The sequence below is a fragment of the Marmota marmota genome, unplaced genomic scaffold, assembly GCF_001458135.2.
Source record: "Marmota marmota marmota unplaced genomic scaffold, marMar, whole genome shotgun sequence".
In the NCBI taxonomy this organism is placed as follows: domain Eukaryota; kingdom Metazoa; phylum Chordata; class Mammalia; order Rodentia; family Sciuridae; genus Marmota; species Marmota marmota.
Window position 1 is genome coordinate 6554868 of NW_026000020.1, and position 16074 is coordinate 6570941.

The window sequence follows — 16074 nt, forward strand, 5'->3', positions numbered from 1 at the left end:
TTTTTTTTTTTTTTTATTTTTTTTTTTTAAATTTTTTATTGTTGGCTGTTCAAAACATTACATAGTTCTTGATATATCATATTTCACACTTTGATTCAAGTGGGTTATGAGCTCCCATTTTTACCCCATATACAGATTGCAGAATCACATCAGTTACACATCCATTCATGTCCTTCTTAATAGGAAGTTGTTCCCAGCTGCCAAAAAAGGCAGGAGAGGGAATTTTTTGTTTATCCTAAGGAGGTATTTGCCTTAGGTTTTCAGTGATAATTCCTAGCTTAGTAAGTCTGTATTTTCTGCCTATATAAAACTCCTAAATGCAAATTGTGTTTATTCTAAGGCCTTTCTTGTTGGCATCATCTCATTTGTTGTACAGTGGCTTTTTGAAAAGTGTGGAGACATTGTTGAGACATTGCCCATCTCTCTCATGCCCTTGCATTGTGAATAGCATTGCCCTGGCTTTTTATCCTGTCCCACAGTTTAAGCTCAGCTCTGATAGCTAAAACATTTTTCCAAATAAAGCCAGTTTTATTCTAGCTAAGAAACTGCTAAACAGGTACAGTGGTCATGCCTGTAATCCTAGAGACTTGGGAGGCTGATCCAGGAGAATCATAAGTTTGAGGTCAGCCTCAATAACTTAAAATCTGTCTCAAAAATAAAGTAAGAAAAAGGAAAGGCATGTAGCTCAGTGGTAAAGCACCCTGAGTTCAAGCCCTAGTACGAAAAAAAAAAAAAAAGATTTTAGTAGTCCAAGCAGCTATCAGCTATGGATGGTATCATAATAATAGAAATGACCAGAAATTCAAACCCCAGTCCATAACCCACCTTAAAGCAATAAGTACCCCTCACACTTACATTTGTGCTCTCTTCATACCAATTCCCACTGAAAGGAACAGAACTTCCTCAAGAAATGGCTGATGCCAAGTCTGAGACAGGAAATGTACAAGCCTGGAACTTTCCAGAAAAGTGAGGAAAATATCAAAAACTTCTGGGTTCATTTAAAAGGACCCAGGAGCCAACTTAAGTAGCTCCCACTGACAAAGATGGGTTGAGTTGAATATCAGGAAAATAATGCCAGTGCATTGAAACAAAATACTTTTAAATCTGTGAGTTTATAATGATGCTTGAGAAGGAAAGAGAAATCCAGTTTCTAATTCCTTGATCTGGTATATTAGGTACTGGCAATTAGGATCTGGTATATTAGGTACTAGTAATAATTCCCCGGAGCCATGGAGAAATAGGTAGCATCCGGAGGGACAGTATCTTCCATGCCAAATCTGTGTTCTGCCTATCTCCCATGAACAGCTGTCAAGAGACCTTTTCCTGCTCTGTCTGTGTTTGCATCATGTGTGTGATCTTTACCAAGGGAGAGCTACAGTGCTCTCTCCCCCCTCACTCTGGTAGAAGGTTTTAGTTATGGTATGGCATTTAATTTTCATAAGATTATCTCTAAATTAATTATACAAGTAATGAATGTTTGTTGGTTAAAAAAACAGAAGAATATAAAATATGCCCTGTCCTCCCCATCCTTATTTTTAGATGAGAAGATGAAGAGTTTTCAATTTTTTTTTTTTTTTTTTAATAACTGGGAATTAAACCCAGGGGTGCTTAACCACTGAGCCACATTCCCCAGCCATTTTTATTTTTTTAAATTTTGAGACCATCTTGCTGAGTTGCGTAGGGCCTTGCTAAGTCGCTGAGGCTGGCTTTGAACTTGGAATCCTCTTGCCTCAGCCTCCAAAGTCATTGGGATTACCCCAGCTCAATTATTACTTTAAGGTCGCTGCTAGTTAACCATGGATCAGAAACTTGAACCAAGATATTAATTCTGAGATGCCCCATTTTCTGGTGGCTAGAATAAGCTTTCTTACTTTGTCTTATAGATAATCATGATGTCATTTCTCTGAAGTTGTTTGAGCTGACAGTGGAAAGGACCCCAGAAGAGGAGAAGCTGCATCGAGACGTGTTCTTGCCCTCGGTAGACAATATGAAGTTGCCTGACAGTGAGTGCGGAGACCTGGGGAGTGGTCCCATGGGGGTGGAGGCTGCCTGAGGTCGAGGTGCCTTGCACCCCCAGCATGCAGGGCTTTCTCTGTAATTGGTCTGAAGAATTCAGAGCACTTACCCTGCCTTTCCATGTACCGATGAACAGCAGGCGTAGTGCTTCATTTTAATGTTGAGCCATCTGGAAGCGGGGAGTGTGAGCTCTAGCTCCTCAGAAGTGGGTATGGGAACCTGGGGGCTAGGCCACCTGTTAGTTGCCCCTCGCCACTGAGTGGGTGGCATGTTTCTGATGAGCTTCCCTCTTGCTTCTTCAGTGACAGCCCCACTGCCGCCTTTGAGTGGCCTGGCCCTCTTCCTCATCGTCTTTTTCTCTCTGGTGTTTTCTGTATTTGCCATTGTCATTGGTATCATACTCTACAACAAATGGCAAGAACAGAGTCGAAAGCGCTTCTACTGAGCCCTCCTGCTGCCACCACCTCTGTGACTGACACCCATGAGGTGAGAGCAGAGCAGATGCTGGCCTGAGCTCGCAGTCTGGCGAATCTGTTCCAGTCTTCAGCATCTGGTCAGGGACTGTGTACTGTCACTGGAGCTTTGAATGCAAGAACCCTGTATTCCCATGGTCATCCATGGGGACATCTAACCTGGTCCAAGAAGCCACTCACCCCAGGAAAATGCTGCTGTGATGTGCCTTTCCCTGCAGTCCTTCCACTTGGGAGTGAAGAGGCATGAAAAGAATACAGCTGTCATGATGCCACGATCACAGAACAGGATTGGACAGCCCAGGCTTGGACTGGACTCAGCAGGCCTTTCTCCTTCGTTTTTGAATCCACAGAGAATAGAAAACTGGTAGCTCACCTTCTGGACATGTGTTTATTGGGTTTTGTCTTTTGCCCAAGCTTCTATCCACCCAAGGAGCTTTCCTTGGAAACCTGGGTGGAAACTTTCCTGCTGCATCCTTCCTATGTGCCTCCCCTCCATTCGTTGTCCTCTGTATGTGCCACCTAAGCTAGAAGAGATGTTTGGATTCCTCTGTGTTGGGGCTGCAGAGCAAACTTAGCTTTCTGACCCTCATTAGGTGACCCCAGGGCTCTCTGCTTTGGCTCAATTTAGCCTTTGTTTTCTAGTGTGGGTCTTGGTTTGGTTTGTGTGTGGGTGCCCATCCTAATCAGCTCCCTTGAGGCCATTGGTCAAATTTGGCAGAAAGTTAGTGTGCAAGTCAAGGGGAGCTTTGAAGACTTCATGGACACCGTGAGATGGACTGTGAACCTGACTGGGTCCAGGAGAGAGACAGAGAGCAACATTTATCATGTGGTCTGACCACTTGGAGATGTTTGTACAGACTTTCTGGAACCTGTTTAGCTTCATGTTTTGTGTTTATCATGATGTTTAGAATTCCATTTTGAGTGTCAGAAGTGTCAGGAAGTTGTCTTATTACCTGGGCTTAGATCTTCTCCCTAAAGGGAATTTGACTTTCCTTAATGGAGAAGAAATAGCTGCTGTTCTCATGTTGAAAATCTGAGAGCAAAAGATCCTCATCATCTGTGCCTGCAAGAGTCCCGGGTCACTGAGCAGCTCAGCCTGGGTGCTGTCCTCTGGGTGTCAGCTCTGTTCCACTGCCTTACCTGACAAGGGGTCCCAGGCTGCTCACCTGTCTGCCCTGTGATTCAGTTGGTGGTGACAGGCCAGTCTCCTTGGAAGGCCTGGAACTCCTCTCCTATGTGCCTCTGAAGCCCGAGAGGAGTTCTTAAAAGTGGCTTCTGGAACCAATCATGAGCTTCTTGGTGTCCTTGCTTCTGGGGATGGATTAAGGGGGAGGTCCAAGCTGCTTCCTAAGCCTCAGACCCAACAAATCTTGTCCTGGGGTGGCAAAGCCCTCAGCTCAGCCCAGAAGGAAAGGGGTCATCTTGCTGCACTTGGGTCCTTCCCGTTGCTCCCTCAGGCAGCACAGGCTGTGTTGCCCTGTGGCGGCAGGATGCAGGTGGAGTGGAGGCCACACCGTCCTCCTGACTCCCTCCTCACAAGAATGGGGTTGCTCCAGGGCAGTGGAGGACAGATGGGGACCTAGAGCTTGGCCTTAGGACCAGGGAGAATTGGGGAAAAAAATGTTTTGTCTATTGGAGGTCAGGGGAGGACAGGAGGGTCTGTGAGTAGAGAAACTAGGTGGGCCCTTGAGATGGCCAAGATGGGTGCAGTGGAAGGGGTTCAGCATAGAGGAGGGGTGAGGAAGCATACCCCATGGGGGGAGCACTTTGAGGCTTTCTGAAGAAGGTAGGGAAGCCAGGAGTGCAGTTCCCACTGGCCTCGGGCTGGGCTTCTGCCTTAGAGGAAACGGGCCAGAACCTCACACTGCCTGCTCTTGTGTGTCCTGCTGGGGCTCTTGCATTTTGTTCTAGAAACAAATGTTCTCCCTGATGAGTGGGCGTGAATGTTGTTCTGGGCACTGTCACCCCAGGTGTATGCTGTAGGAGGGTGGCGTCTGCTCTGGGGTGACTCTTGGGCATGCACACTTGGGGTGACAGCAGTGGACTTGGCGTGCTGTTGATCTGGGACAGTTTATTCTGTCTCCTAGTCATCCTTCCCTTCATTTCCTCTGATGACAAAGCTTCTCAGTGCAAAAGAGACCCTGAGGTCTAGAGGGCACGTGTAGAGGTGACATCAGCGTGAGTCTTGTCTGAAGAGCTGACGATTTCAGCCTTTCGTGTTGTCTTCAACTACCCCCCCCCCAAATTACAAGGTGGCTCTCTTTATAAAACTTGTTTATTTCAGTGGAAAATTACAACTCTGCTCCTCTTGTTGGAAGTGGTTTCTGAGCACAGTAGCCAGAATATACCTAGCCCTTGTGTGTGTCGTAGAAGACAGAAACAAGGACCTGGTAGGAAGCCCAAGGGAAAGGCTCGTGGCAGGGAGGAGAAAAGCCAGGCCTGTGTGGGCAAATTAGTCTTATGGAGCTGGAAGTTCTGGAAGGATAATACTAGGGTAATTCTTGGGTCCAGGGTGGGGTTTCAGCTCATTATCTGTTGAAGGCTGTAGAATGGGATCCTAGGCAGCAGAGCTGGGAGGCTTGTTTGGGTTTTGTGGATTCATGACATTAACTATTTTAATGGGGGGAGATCCCATCCGAAATTCAGGTTTGATCAAGTTCATGGCCAGATAGCTCTAGAGAGAACAGACAGTGGAGTTAGTCTGAAGTGGCAACCCTAGGGCATCTTCTGCAGAGTCTTCCCAAGAGCAACCAGTGCCTTTATCCCTGTCCCTGTGGTAGCCACTCACCGGAGCTGCATAGATGAATTTGAACAGCATGAATACCGCTATTGATAGGAACATGAGGCCTACAATTCTGAATCGGTAGCGTTTCCAGCAAGCGAAGCAGAAGTTTTTAATAGGTGATCTCATCCACATTAAAGGACCACCAGCACGTCTGTCCAGGATAGGGAGAAGCCCAAGAACAGAGGGCAAGGATGCAGAACCAAGAGGGGGTGTCCCCCACGCCCAAATCCATTCTCCTGATTTTAACTGAGCTGTGGTAAGGAAGAAGCCACCCCTCCCCAGGTGGAGGCTCCTGTTCACTACCTCCTAGAACCGAGAAGACAGACTGTGCCCCAGGGCCCTTACGGGGGAGGGTGGAGTGTGGGGTACTGGTTGGGCTCCGACTGGCCTCGCCCGGCTGGCCTGATGAGGGCTTCCTTCTCTGTCAGGATCTCCAGAGTCATCTTCACCTTGCCCTGGAACACCACAGGGCAGGAGGCTCAAGTCATCAGGAGCAAGTATCTTTAGGACCACATCCCAGCATCCAGAGAGGAAAAGGGATTTAGCTAAGGTCCCCCAGAGTCTGTTAGAGCCGAGTCACGGGGCAGAGCAGTCCTATTTAATTGACACCTTCCCCCGCTCCTACCGACATGCGCCACTTGTCCTCGTTGTAGACCTGGCAAGGCCACCATCCTGTTACAACCTTCTTCTTAAAGAGGGAGAAGTGCTTGTATTGGGCGCTTGTATTGTCCATCATCTTGAGTGTACAATAGTGGGCATGCTGAGCTGGGAAGGGCATGTCTGACAAATCCAGCTCCAGGACCCCTGAGACCAGAGAAATGCCATCAGCAAGGAGGAGCTCCCTGACCTGTGGTCACATACCCTGTGCCAGGACCTCACCTAGGAAGTCATCAGCAGAGAAGATGTCATTGTCCCAGACCTGAATGATTAGCCGGGCTGGGTACTTCATCAATGTGGGGTCCAGGCTCCATATGTAATCCTAGAAAATGGCAGAAGAGTATGTCCCCCAGCCTGCCTCCTTGGCATTTCCCTTAGAAACCTTACTAGCCCACACCCTGCAGTGATGGACTATCAAGGAAGAGTCTCCATCTGAGGATGTACCCCTGTCATAACTTAGTCTCTGGGGAGGGGACGAGGAGCTCCTGGACACTGGGGCTGCCCCCTCTTCTCCCACTCCCAGGCCTGTTACCTTCTGGCTCTGGATGCACACACCCTCAGCTGCCAGGTAGTCCATGGGAAAGATGAACCTCCAGTTGAAGTTGCCCTCCCCAGTCAAGGAGTGGTAATGGATGTCTGTCTTCTGCATGTCCTTCTCTAGCCCGAATAGCCACCTGGGGTCAGAGCCCTTTCACTTTGGGTTCATATGTATGGTTCCCCATTCCCTCCAGGTGAGGTAGTGGAGAGGTGTCCCCCTCAAGATTAGGAAGCCCAGGCAGGGTCAGCACTGGAGACTGTGGGGCTCTGCTGGAAGCCTCTTTCTTCCCCTCACCCTTTGATGTAGATGTCACTCATCCTTTCTCTACTGAAGGTCTCCTGCACCAGGTCCACTTGGGCAGTTTTCCAGATAATGCAGCGCAGCTCATACCTGCAGCCACCGTGCTCTGAAGCTTTGCTGAGAAATAGCTCCCCAGCCCCAGCCCTGGAGGAAGGAAAGGCCTGGAGACCGCCCTCCATGTTCTGGCTGAATTGGAGGGACTGAGGTAGAAAGCTCCAGTAGAGCTTCCTCTGTTCCCAACAGAGAAGAGCTCCTCCCACTCAGCGTTGGAGGACAGTGGTGCCCTGCACCCTCGGGGCTAAACCGCAGTGCAGTAGGGACAGGGCTGTTACTCACCGTTTAGGCTTCCTGGGACTGATGTCGACTTGAGGCCCAGGAGCCCCCAGCTTCTTGGGGAAGATGTCCACCCATATTTGCAACTTTCCCTAGAGCCAGGGTGGATTCTCTGGTTTGGGACTGCTGGCCTCTGTTCTCAGGTCTGATGAGGCACTGTTCCCACCACAGGGGGTTGGGGCAGGTGGCCACCCTCCAGTTTTTATTTTTTTCCTTTGTTTTGGCTGGGGAAGTCTGCAGTGTGGTGGGGTATGGTGTCTCCGAGGCTGATGACGTGGCCCAGGATTCCACTTAGGACAGATCCTGAGGTTTAAAACCACTCAACAGAGCGTGCCGGGTGACCTGAGGACAGGCTCCATAAGGGAGTTGAGCCTTCACTTTTTAAAGCAGCACAGTAAGAGTAAACTGGGTGCTCGATCCAGTCATTTTGTTTCAAGACCACAGCCTAAGACATTAATGAAGCTAGCCACAAAGCCCAGAGGTTTCAGGAAAATGGTAAGGGATGAAAATGGTAAGAAAAAGAGAAGTCAAAGGGCAGCAAGCCAGCCTTGGAAAAGGAGTAATTATGATCTGTCCTCCAAACCACCTGACCTGATTTTGTTCTTTGGAAGTTGACCCAGTTGACAAAACAGGTTTAATGAGAATGGTTATAAAAAATGATCAGCAAGGACTTTATGTAGAATGTAGCCTCAGTTTGAGAGATTTGGAGAATTAGCTGAGCCATTTTGGTAGCTGGAAGGTAAGGATAATTAGGATGCCCTTGGGGATCTGTGTCCCTCTGTTTGGGGTTCCTTGCCATGGAGTAAGCAGCCTGCAATTAATCAGAACCAGGGTTGTAATGTCTACACTGATGTGAGGTGTCTCCTCCCCACCCCTCTGGAAAGACTAGGCCACGGGGGCGTTGGCTGGTAAGGCTCCCTAGCACTTTTCACTGCTGTGTGGCCTCCATTTCTTGTAGATAACTTTCCAGCTCTGAAATTCTCTATTCTAAGTGTCATCACTCAAACTTCTCCACTATGATGTGCAAAACGTGCTTGTCTCCTGTGCATATACATATCCAAATGTCATGTTCTTCCCCTTGGTGGGCTCTGTCCTGGGTGGGTGGGCACCCCTATCTCCTGGTCCAGCTCGCCCTCAGGAGGTGGGAGTGGCCCCTCCAGGCTCATACCTGGTCGATGCCTGGCTGGCTCTTACTGTACAGCGTGCGTGTCTCTACATGCTCAGGTACCAGGCCCAGGGTATTCAGGATGTGCAGTGCAAGGCGTTCCTTGTTGGGTCCCAAACCAGGAACAGTAAGGGGTTCGGGCTCTGGAGTGGAGGGAAGGGATCTTGGGGTCATTCATCCTCCTATCCTAGGCACCCTCATACCAGCCTGGTGGGGGCCAGGATTGCATGTGGAGAGGGTGGGCTGCCCTCCGTGATGGCTCCTTGTCCTCCCCCGTCTCCCCTCCATCTTGGAGCCTCTCTGCTTTGAGGGGCCTGCGTCTGTGCGTTCTGGTGGTGTGCTGAGCTTCTCACCAAAGGTTTTCAGGTTGATTTCTTCCCCATTGTATAAAACAGAGTCTTCCTCTGGGTTGAACACAGGCGGAGGCTGCCCTTTCCCCTTGGTGTAGCGCTCTAGGAGGTAGCTTGGGCGGATCTGGTCTCGCCAAATAAAGGGCCCTGACCTAAGTGGTTAGGTGAGCAATGAGTGGGGAGGTGGTCCTGGGTCCTCCCTCTTCCCCGGCCTGCTGCTTTGAGCTGCGGGAAGCCCAGGGATAGAAATATGGGTGGAGACAGGGCAGGTCTAGCCCTGGTTCCCAGCCCCTCTCTAGGGAGCTGTGGTCTCAGTCCCCTGTCCCCATCCCCTGGACAGGCCCATTCTCACACAAAGTAGGATTTGGCAAGCCCACAACAAGCTCCAAAACCAGACAGGAGTCGGTTTTCTAAGTCGATGATCGTGGTTCCGATCTCATCATCAGCTGAGAACATGTCAAAGTCAAACAGCTGAATGTGCAGGTCCTTCTCCAGAGGGATGTTACAGGTCAGCTCAAACACCCTGGAGGCGGGGACATCAGAGACTGCAGAGGCTGTGGTCTGTGCCCTCAATATACCCCAAGGGCCCCTTCTCCATCCCTTTACTCATTCATGGTTCATCATGATGGAGAGCAGAGCCGGGGATAGTCTGCTAATAGCCATACCCTGGACATAGCTGGAAATAAATTCTGTGAGGCCTGAGCTCCCTTCCCAGGCAGAGTGTGAGAGAGGGCAAAGCTGCCTGGCCCGCATCTATCTTCTCTACCTGTTAAGCACCTAAAGTGTGTAAGGCCCTCAGAGGGAACTTGGTGGCTGGGAAGGAAGGCAAGAGTGTCTGCTGGCATCAAGCCCAGCATGGCACAGAGCCGGTGGAGAGGAGGGGTTGGTGGATGGGGCAGCTCACATGCCAAAGATGGGATCCACAGTGTTGGGCTGATACAAGTCCCGGTTGCCAAGCTTTGTCTTCCCCAGTTTCAGGATCACATAAGGGTCACACTGGGGGTCAGATATAAGCAGGGGAAGGATAGCAAATGGGGAGTCAGTTCAGGTTGGTTAGAGAGAGTGGGTGTGGGGCAGCAATGAGCCCCCAGTGGGAAGCTGGCAGACAGTATCAGCAGCCCAAGGAGCTCCAGAGCTCTAGGGGCTAGGGCCTGGCAGCCCCACGGAACCACGGTCATTGACTTAGAAAACCGACTCTTGTCTGGTTTTGGAGCTGGTTTGGCAGTAACAGGAGGGCTGTGCTGGGTGGGGGCTGTGCCTTACCAGTCCATTGAAGTCCTGGGGCTGTAGGTTGATGGCGCGCACCACGTACACCCGCACCATACACTGCTGCGGGAAGTCGTCTCTCTCAGGCAAAACCGGGAACTGACGGGGAGGCTCTGGGGCTTCTGGGTTCTCAGGAAAGGGGTAGATGCGGAAAAGGCCCTGGGGGAAGGCAAGGTATTGGGGGCCTAGCCTGGCAGTGCTAGCCCAGTCCCCCAAGGAGTGATTTCAGTCCAAGTTTAGCAGAGAGAGGGCTGAGCTGGGGGTGGCAGGGACGGAGGCTGTGGGAACACAGAGGCAGGGGTAGCTAAGGTCTTCAGCAGGGGCCACTGTGTTTGGGGGGTGGGCTGGGCAAAGGAACCACAGTCCTTAGGTGCATTCCCAGCTCCTGGTGATGTCAACATTCATTCCACACCCTCTGTCCCTTCAGCTTTGAATTGTTCTCTGAGGCTCTGTGGCCTTGGGAGAGCAGCATAGGCCAGAGCTGGGTATAAGAAGACCCTTGCTCTCCCCTTTTAGGTCACGCCTCTCTGAGTCTCTGTGGAGGCTAATCTGATCTTCCACTCCCAGGGCCCTGCCTTGTCCTCTCAATAAGCACACAGAGCCAGGGCTTTCCTTAGTCTTCTAGGGACAGAAAGAACACAAGAAAACAGGAAAGACAAGTTGGGAAAGAAAGATGCCCACCTTGAACTCTCCTACCACAGGGCTGTCCGCTTTGGGCTTCTCCTGGTAGAGCTGGAAGGTCTGGCAGAAGTCCTGCAGGCCTTGGAAGTCTGGCACGGCCTCCAGCTCACAATCAAACACCTGCATAGTTGAGGACCATTCCTGGCATCAGGAGATGGAAAGACCACCGGCTCCCAGGACTTTCCCAAAGGGTCTGCTCAGATGACCCAGGGTGGCAGGTGGAGGTGCCCCCAGGAGTGGAGGACAATGCAGAAACTTTCCCACTGGTGGGTCCCCTGGGAATCAAGCTAGGTCTGCTGCCCTTCCCTGGGGGAGATTTTATTGCACCTCTTTCTAGGATCCTCCAAACCTTTATGGTGTGGTAGTCTTTGTATTTGTACTTCGGGGTCTTTTCAGAGTCACCGGTGGCCCAGAAGAACTTGCTCCACCAGTCCACCTCATGCTCATACTCGTCCTGGCGGGGAGAGGGTTGTGTGGCCTCAGCAGGGGAGCCCCCCAGCTCCTAGAGTGACTGGGGATGATTCTTACTCCCTGCAGCTGGGCCTACTTCACCTCAGCTTTGCTGGACTTGAACCAAAACTTTTCACAGAAGAGCCACAGGAACTGAAAAGCAAGAGGGCGAGCAAGGGGAGGCCAGCGCTCGGAGCATGCTCATTGGCTCTGACTTTGGAGAGCCGAGAGGTCAAGGCTGGGACTCAGCTCCCTGGCTCCCCACCTCCCCCAGCACCCGACAGAGTTGAGTCGTAGGATTGGGGCCATTCGGAGGGAGGCCTGGTTCTGAGGCGTCATCACCCAGTGCAACTGACTGGGCTCACCCCACCCCACACTGTGGCATCGGGCTGTCCCGGACTCCTGTGCATCTGAGTCTGATAGGGCTGCACACATTGGAATCACGTATGGGGAAGGGGCTTAGAACAAAAACCCAACAACTCTGGTGGAGCCCCTCAGGTGCCAGGGTCTTGGGTGTCTAAACCTCAGGTGATTCTCGTGCTGTCCAGGCTGAGGACCACTGCCTTAGCATTTCACTAGGCCTGCCCACATGGGGGCACAGATGCCAGAATGATTTACTCAACTGCCTCCTCAGGGTCAGGGTTAGTCCCCTAAAGGGCAGGGGAGAAGGGAGCCTCAGGCCTCCACTTACGTCGCCGCGTTGTTGCTTCTTAGAGAGCGCTGTGTGGAGAGAGGGTGGTGACGGACCTCAGGAGAGGAAAGGCTGGAGAGGGACACCAGACCCCAGGAGCAGGCTCCTTCCCCACTCCCAGAGGGGGCTCCCGGAAGGGGGCATACTTGGAACCTGTCGGGGTATGTAGCTCTGAACCCAAGGGTCACAGAAATAGGGCTGGAGGATGTCGACATTGGCTCGACCCACCACCTTCTTCTGGCCAAAGTCCTGTGTGTCCACCACCTTCATCACGAGGGGCAGCGCGTAGACAGCCTCTGTAGGCATCAACTGTGAACCAAGGAGGGGTGGGAGGGTGAGGCCCCCCCCAAGAGGAGGAATGGCCCCGCCCGCCCTGGGGCCTCTTACCACTGTGAAGAAGAGGACGGACTCAGGGAAGTTGGGGTTCTTCTGGTAGTCACTGATGGGCTTTGTGCTCAGGGACTGCTCCCCGAATTCCACCACGAGCTGGGGGTAGTGCACCTTCGTCATGTTCCGAAGGCCCCAGGCCAGAATCTGCTAGAACCAAGGAGAGCAGGGCAGGGTGGAAAGTGCCTCTGTAAGGGGGTCCTTGTCAGAGGGAGGGGCTGCCCGGGGAAGGACAGGGTGGCAGGGTGAGTGCAGGGCTAGGGAATGGGGCTGTGTGGAGGAACCAGTCTGCAGGCTCCCAAAGTCTCCCTGTCCTGTGAGGGACTAGGCTTGTTCTCAAGGCCTGGTCACTGTCCTCCTATCCACAAGGTAGTTACCCCCAGCCACTGACTGTCCTCCACTGACCTCCAGGGCCCTAGACATTGCCCTCCCACATTTCTAGTCAGTTCTCAAGCGGGAGTTCTCAAGGCCCACTACCTCTAGGGCTCACAGAAACAGGTGCCCAATGTCTCAGGATCCCCTTATACCACCTAGCTCACGCTGACCTGTGGCCCAGAGAACTCCATGGCACCCTGTGATTCTCTCTCAGCTGACTGGGCACCTAAGAAATCTTCATACCCTTCTTGGTCAGAGCCTCCTTGGGTCCAGGGCAGGGGCCAAACAGGTTGCCTGATCTTGGAGAAGCCTCCAGTCCCTGGGGAAACTGGCCACCCTTTGCTCTTTGCCAAATTTATGGCAGGGCAAACAAGTTACAATGTGGGGACCGTCATGCTACTGCAAAGAGACATCCTGGCATTTGGAGATGGGTAGGGCTGGGCTTAAACTGTGGCTCTGTCACTTAGTTCCTATCACTGTGCATGGACTGTGTTCCTTCAGAACCTTGATTTCCTCTTCTGGAGGCTCATATGGGAACGTTACTGCCCTGTCTACCACCCACCAGAGACCTGCAGTAAAACCATCTAATGTTATATCACAGCTTTTGCTCATTTCTGTCTCCCTCCATCCCTTAGGGAATGTCATCTGGGGTCCAAGTTTTGAAATGGGTGGTCAGGAGGGTCGAGCGGAGAGCTCCAGGGTACTGCACCTGCTCAGAGTGGTGCTCATCCCCTCCCTGTCCCTTCCACACACACCTCAATGGCCATCTTCCTTAGTGTGGGCTGGATGCTCTTGGGCAATGTGTAGATCCCATTCTTCCAGGGAACATTTAAGATTGGTGGATGCTTCTCTTTCAGGTTCTGGAGAGCAGATGCAGGAGGACAGAGAGGTGAGGCTGGTTCTGCTGTCCCTACACCTGGCCTGGGAAACTCAACTGAGAAGCCCAAACCCTACTGAGTCAGAACTGGAGGACAGGCTGACATCACCTGGCCAGTGTTCTGTTTCCCAGGTCCCAGCCTTTGGTGAAGGGTAGAGGTGGGCTCCACTGGCTGTGGAAATTTGTGACTGGGGGTGGGCTGGGGAGGGACAGCCAGCCTTTGTTTCCCAGTACCTCGGTTTCCAGGATCATCTCACAGGATGCCAAGATCTGGCCCTCTTCTTCCCCCAACTCTTTTACCAAGGGGTGCCACCTCAGGGGTGGCAGGATCCAGTTTTGAAGGTCCAGGGAGACCACGGGGGGCCACATGCTTCGTCCCCACAAGACTTCCTTTCCCTGGAGGGGAGGGAAAGTCCACTAAGTGTGGAGGCCAGACCCAGCTTCTGAACTGGGCTTCCGGTGAGGATGGAGAACCACTAACATCTGCTTACGTGGTGCTCACCACACCCAGCCTCCCTGGAGCTTTCTGAAACCTTTCCCCTAAAATAACCCCCTCGACGAGCCTCTCGGGTCCTCTCCTCCGCCTGGCCCTGGCCCGTACCAAGGAGTCGTGTTGCCACAGTTCCATCACCACAAGTGGGGGGCCCTCTTTGGTGTCCTGGGGGTCCTCGTACAGTAGGAGGTGCTGGAAGATGAGGGTCTGGGCCCAGGTCGGGACTGCAGAGCTCACCAGGGCCTGGGTGCACTGGCTGTGGTGCAGGAAGACCACCCGGATGAAGGCCCCTGAGGGGTGAGGCAGGGCGGGAGTTGTCAGTCTCTCCTCTGCTGGACCAGGCCAGGTGGCCACTGCCACTGCCAGCTGCCCAGAAGAATGCCTTAGTGTAGAGTGATGAGGCCAACACCCAGAGAGATTTGGGTCCCCCCACGTGTACTTCACGCCTGCCACGGGGAAGCCGGGGCTACCCAGAGATGAGGGCAGAGGCCCCTCTGGAGCGGTGCTCGGGGGGGCGCCACACATCCACAGTCCTCCCTGGAGCCCTGCTACCTGCTGCCCTGGGGCTTGTGGGCAGTGCCACTGATAGGCCAGGCAGGAGCACTCAGCTCCCCCTCAGGGGTCTCCCTCACTGGACTGAGGATGGCTCTTCCCATGGAGGGCCACCTCCCCACCCTGCCTCTTCTGTCCAACCGCAAGTGACCTGAGGTTCCCAAGTTCCTCTCTCCCCTTCACATCTGGTGGCCCTCTGCCAGGCAAACCCCTCTTTTTCCCAGGCCCAGCCAAGCGGTCACCATGGGGGTGAAGCCCCCTCAACCCGCCTGCCAGTCCCACAGCACTGGGGTCACAGCTCCACCACAGCCCCCCTTGGAGTCTCGTCTTTGGCTCTTTTCCCCAAAACCAGGGCAAAGAGGTTCTCGGGAGAGGAGTCTGCATTTTTGTCATGTTCTTCTTGGTCGCATTCTTTATGCTGTTGGGTGGCCACGTTGCCACCCCCTCCCAGGCTGGGGACAAAGGCTGAATGACGAGGGACTTTCCTACCCTGGAATGTCAGGATCTGGTTGGGCACTGAATTCCGGACCTGGTAGATGTAGCAGAAGAGTTGGTAATAGTGGGGTTCTGGGTAAAGAAGAGCGCTTCTGTCACTGTCTGGGGTGCCCATGGCTGCCCTCTGCCTTCCCCCCCCTGCCCCCAGGCGCTGGCCTCTGGGCCACTCAAGCAGACTCCTGGTCCCATGCTCACTATTGGGGACACAGTAGATGAAGGGCAGGTCGGGTTGCCGGGTGTCCCCTGGCTTGGGCTTCCAGGTCTCCTTCAGCTGTGCCCATGGCCACCCCTTGTTTTCCTCTTCCTTCTTTGGGCGATCTTGCAGGTCCAGTATCTGTGCCCAGGATGGCCACCCCTGAGGCTCCAAGGTGCTTCCCTGTCTTCTCCCCTGACAGGTGCCACCCTCCCAAGCCTGGGCCAGGTGGGACCCTGCTCCTCCGGGAGCAGGCAGGCGTCACCCTGTCCCTGAAGGCTTTACCAGCGATCCCTCCAGGAGGAATATGGGGGCAATGTCTTTGTCGGCATCAGGGGCCAGCCTGCGGTGCCAGCAGCGGCGGCGGAAGCGGCTCTGGGGGTGTGGGTTCAGGTGGAACTTGGAGCCAAAGGTACCATACTCCCAGCCCTCTTTCTCCTTGGCCTGGTCCTGTTTCCAGGAGGAGAGGCAGGTCGTGCTTGCTCCCACCACTGCCCAAGGTGGCCCCTGCCTGCAGTCCCACCAGGGTCCTGCCCAGTGGTCTCTCACCAGTTGCAGGAAGGAGAGGGTCTCTTCCTCAAGGTCCAGTTCCCCATGGTCCCGGAAGCGCACACGCAGCCAGTGTCGCCGCCGGTGTGAGTGGTAGGTCTTCTCCACGGAGCTCCAGACCTGGGGCAGGCCCGAGGGCGGTATCCCCACTCCGTACTCCCAGCCTACAGGACAGCACCGTGACCTCCGTGTCCCGGGGGGCCTGCAGGCTAGGAGGCTTGGACAGGCTAAAGGGGTGGGGTTGTCCCTCACGTCCAGGGAGGTGTGATCACACTGTGTCACCAGGACGCTTGGGCACAGCTGCCCATCCGACAAATGAGAAAGGAGTCTTCCAGAAGGCTGCACAGCTGGAAGCAGCAGAACTTGCACCTGGAGCCCCAGCCAGAGACCTCCCGCAGCGGTTCCTGGCCTGGAGCTACCCGGGTGAATTCAGGTTTCACATTCAGGC

At 53.3% G+C, this 16074-nt stretch overlaps 2 protein-coding genes across 13 annotated transcripts in view; one reads left to right on the forward strand and one right to left on the reverse strand.

The window, feature by feature from the left end:
- Lman2l (lectin, mannose binding 2 like) overlaps nucleotides 1-3774 on the forward strand; it is a 25954-nt gene extending 22180 nt beyond the window's left edge. For all 12 annotated transcript variants that reach the window (XM_015499717.2, XM_015499716.2, XM_048810329.1 and 9 more), the window contains 2 exons: nucleotides 1884-2003; nucleotides 2319-3774. In XM_015499717.2, coding sequence (XP_015355203.1) covers nucleotides 1884-2003; nucleotides 2319-2461 — 263 coding nt within the window. In that variant the 3' untranslated portion in view covers nucleotides 2462-3774. The remainder of the gene's footprint in view (nucleotides 1-1883; nucleotides 2004-2318) is intronic.
- A 1173-nt stretch (nucleotides 3775-4947) lies between these two features.
- The window catches only part of Fer1l5 (fer-1 like family member 5), a 53153-nt gene continuing 42026 nt past the window's right edge, over nucleotides 4948-16074 (reverse strand). The window contains 26 exon segments of the mRNA XM_015499714.2: nucleotides 4948-5163; nucleotides 5278-5425; nucleotides 5620-5729; nucleotides 5900-6078; nucleotides 6154-6253; nucleotides 6464-6605; nucleotides 6764-6859; nucleotides 7106-7194; nucleotides 8271-8410; nucleotides 8621-8769; nucleotides 8970-9140; nucleotides 9522-9613; nucleotides 9881-10042; nucleotides 10565-10684; nucleotides 10914-11018; nucleotides 11117-11167; nucleotides 11706-11734; nucleotides 11852-12014; nucleotides 12093-12239; nucleotides 13223-13327; nucleotides 13579-13740; nucleotides 13946-14127; nucleotides 14879-14956; nucleotides 15080-15218; nucleotides 15363-15527; nucleotides 15627-15790. Coding sequence (XP_015355200.2) covers nucleotides 4948-5163; nucleotides 5278-5425; nucleotides 5620-5729; nucleotides 5900-6078; nucleotides 6154-6253; nucleotides 6464-6605; nucleotides 6764-6859; nucleotides 7106-7194; nucleotides 8271-8410; nucleotides 8621-8769; nucleotides 8970-9140; nucleotides 9522-9613; nucleotides 9881-10042; nucleotides 10565-10684; nucleotides 10914-11018; nucleotides 11117-11167; nucleotides 11706-11734; nucleotides 11852-12014; nucleotides 12093-12239; nucleotides 13223-13327; nucleotides 13579-13740; nucleotides 13946-14127; nucleotides 14879-14956; nucleotides 15080-15218; nucleotides 15363-15527; nucleotides 15627-15790 — 3404 coding nt within the window.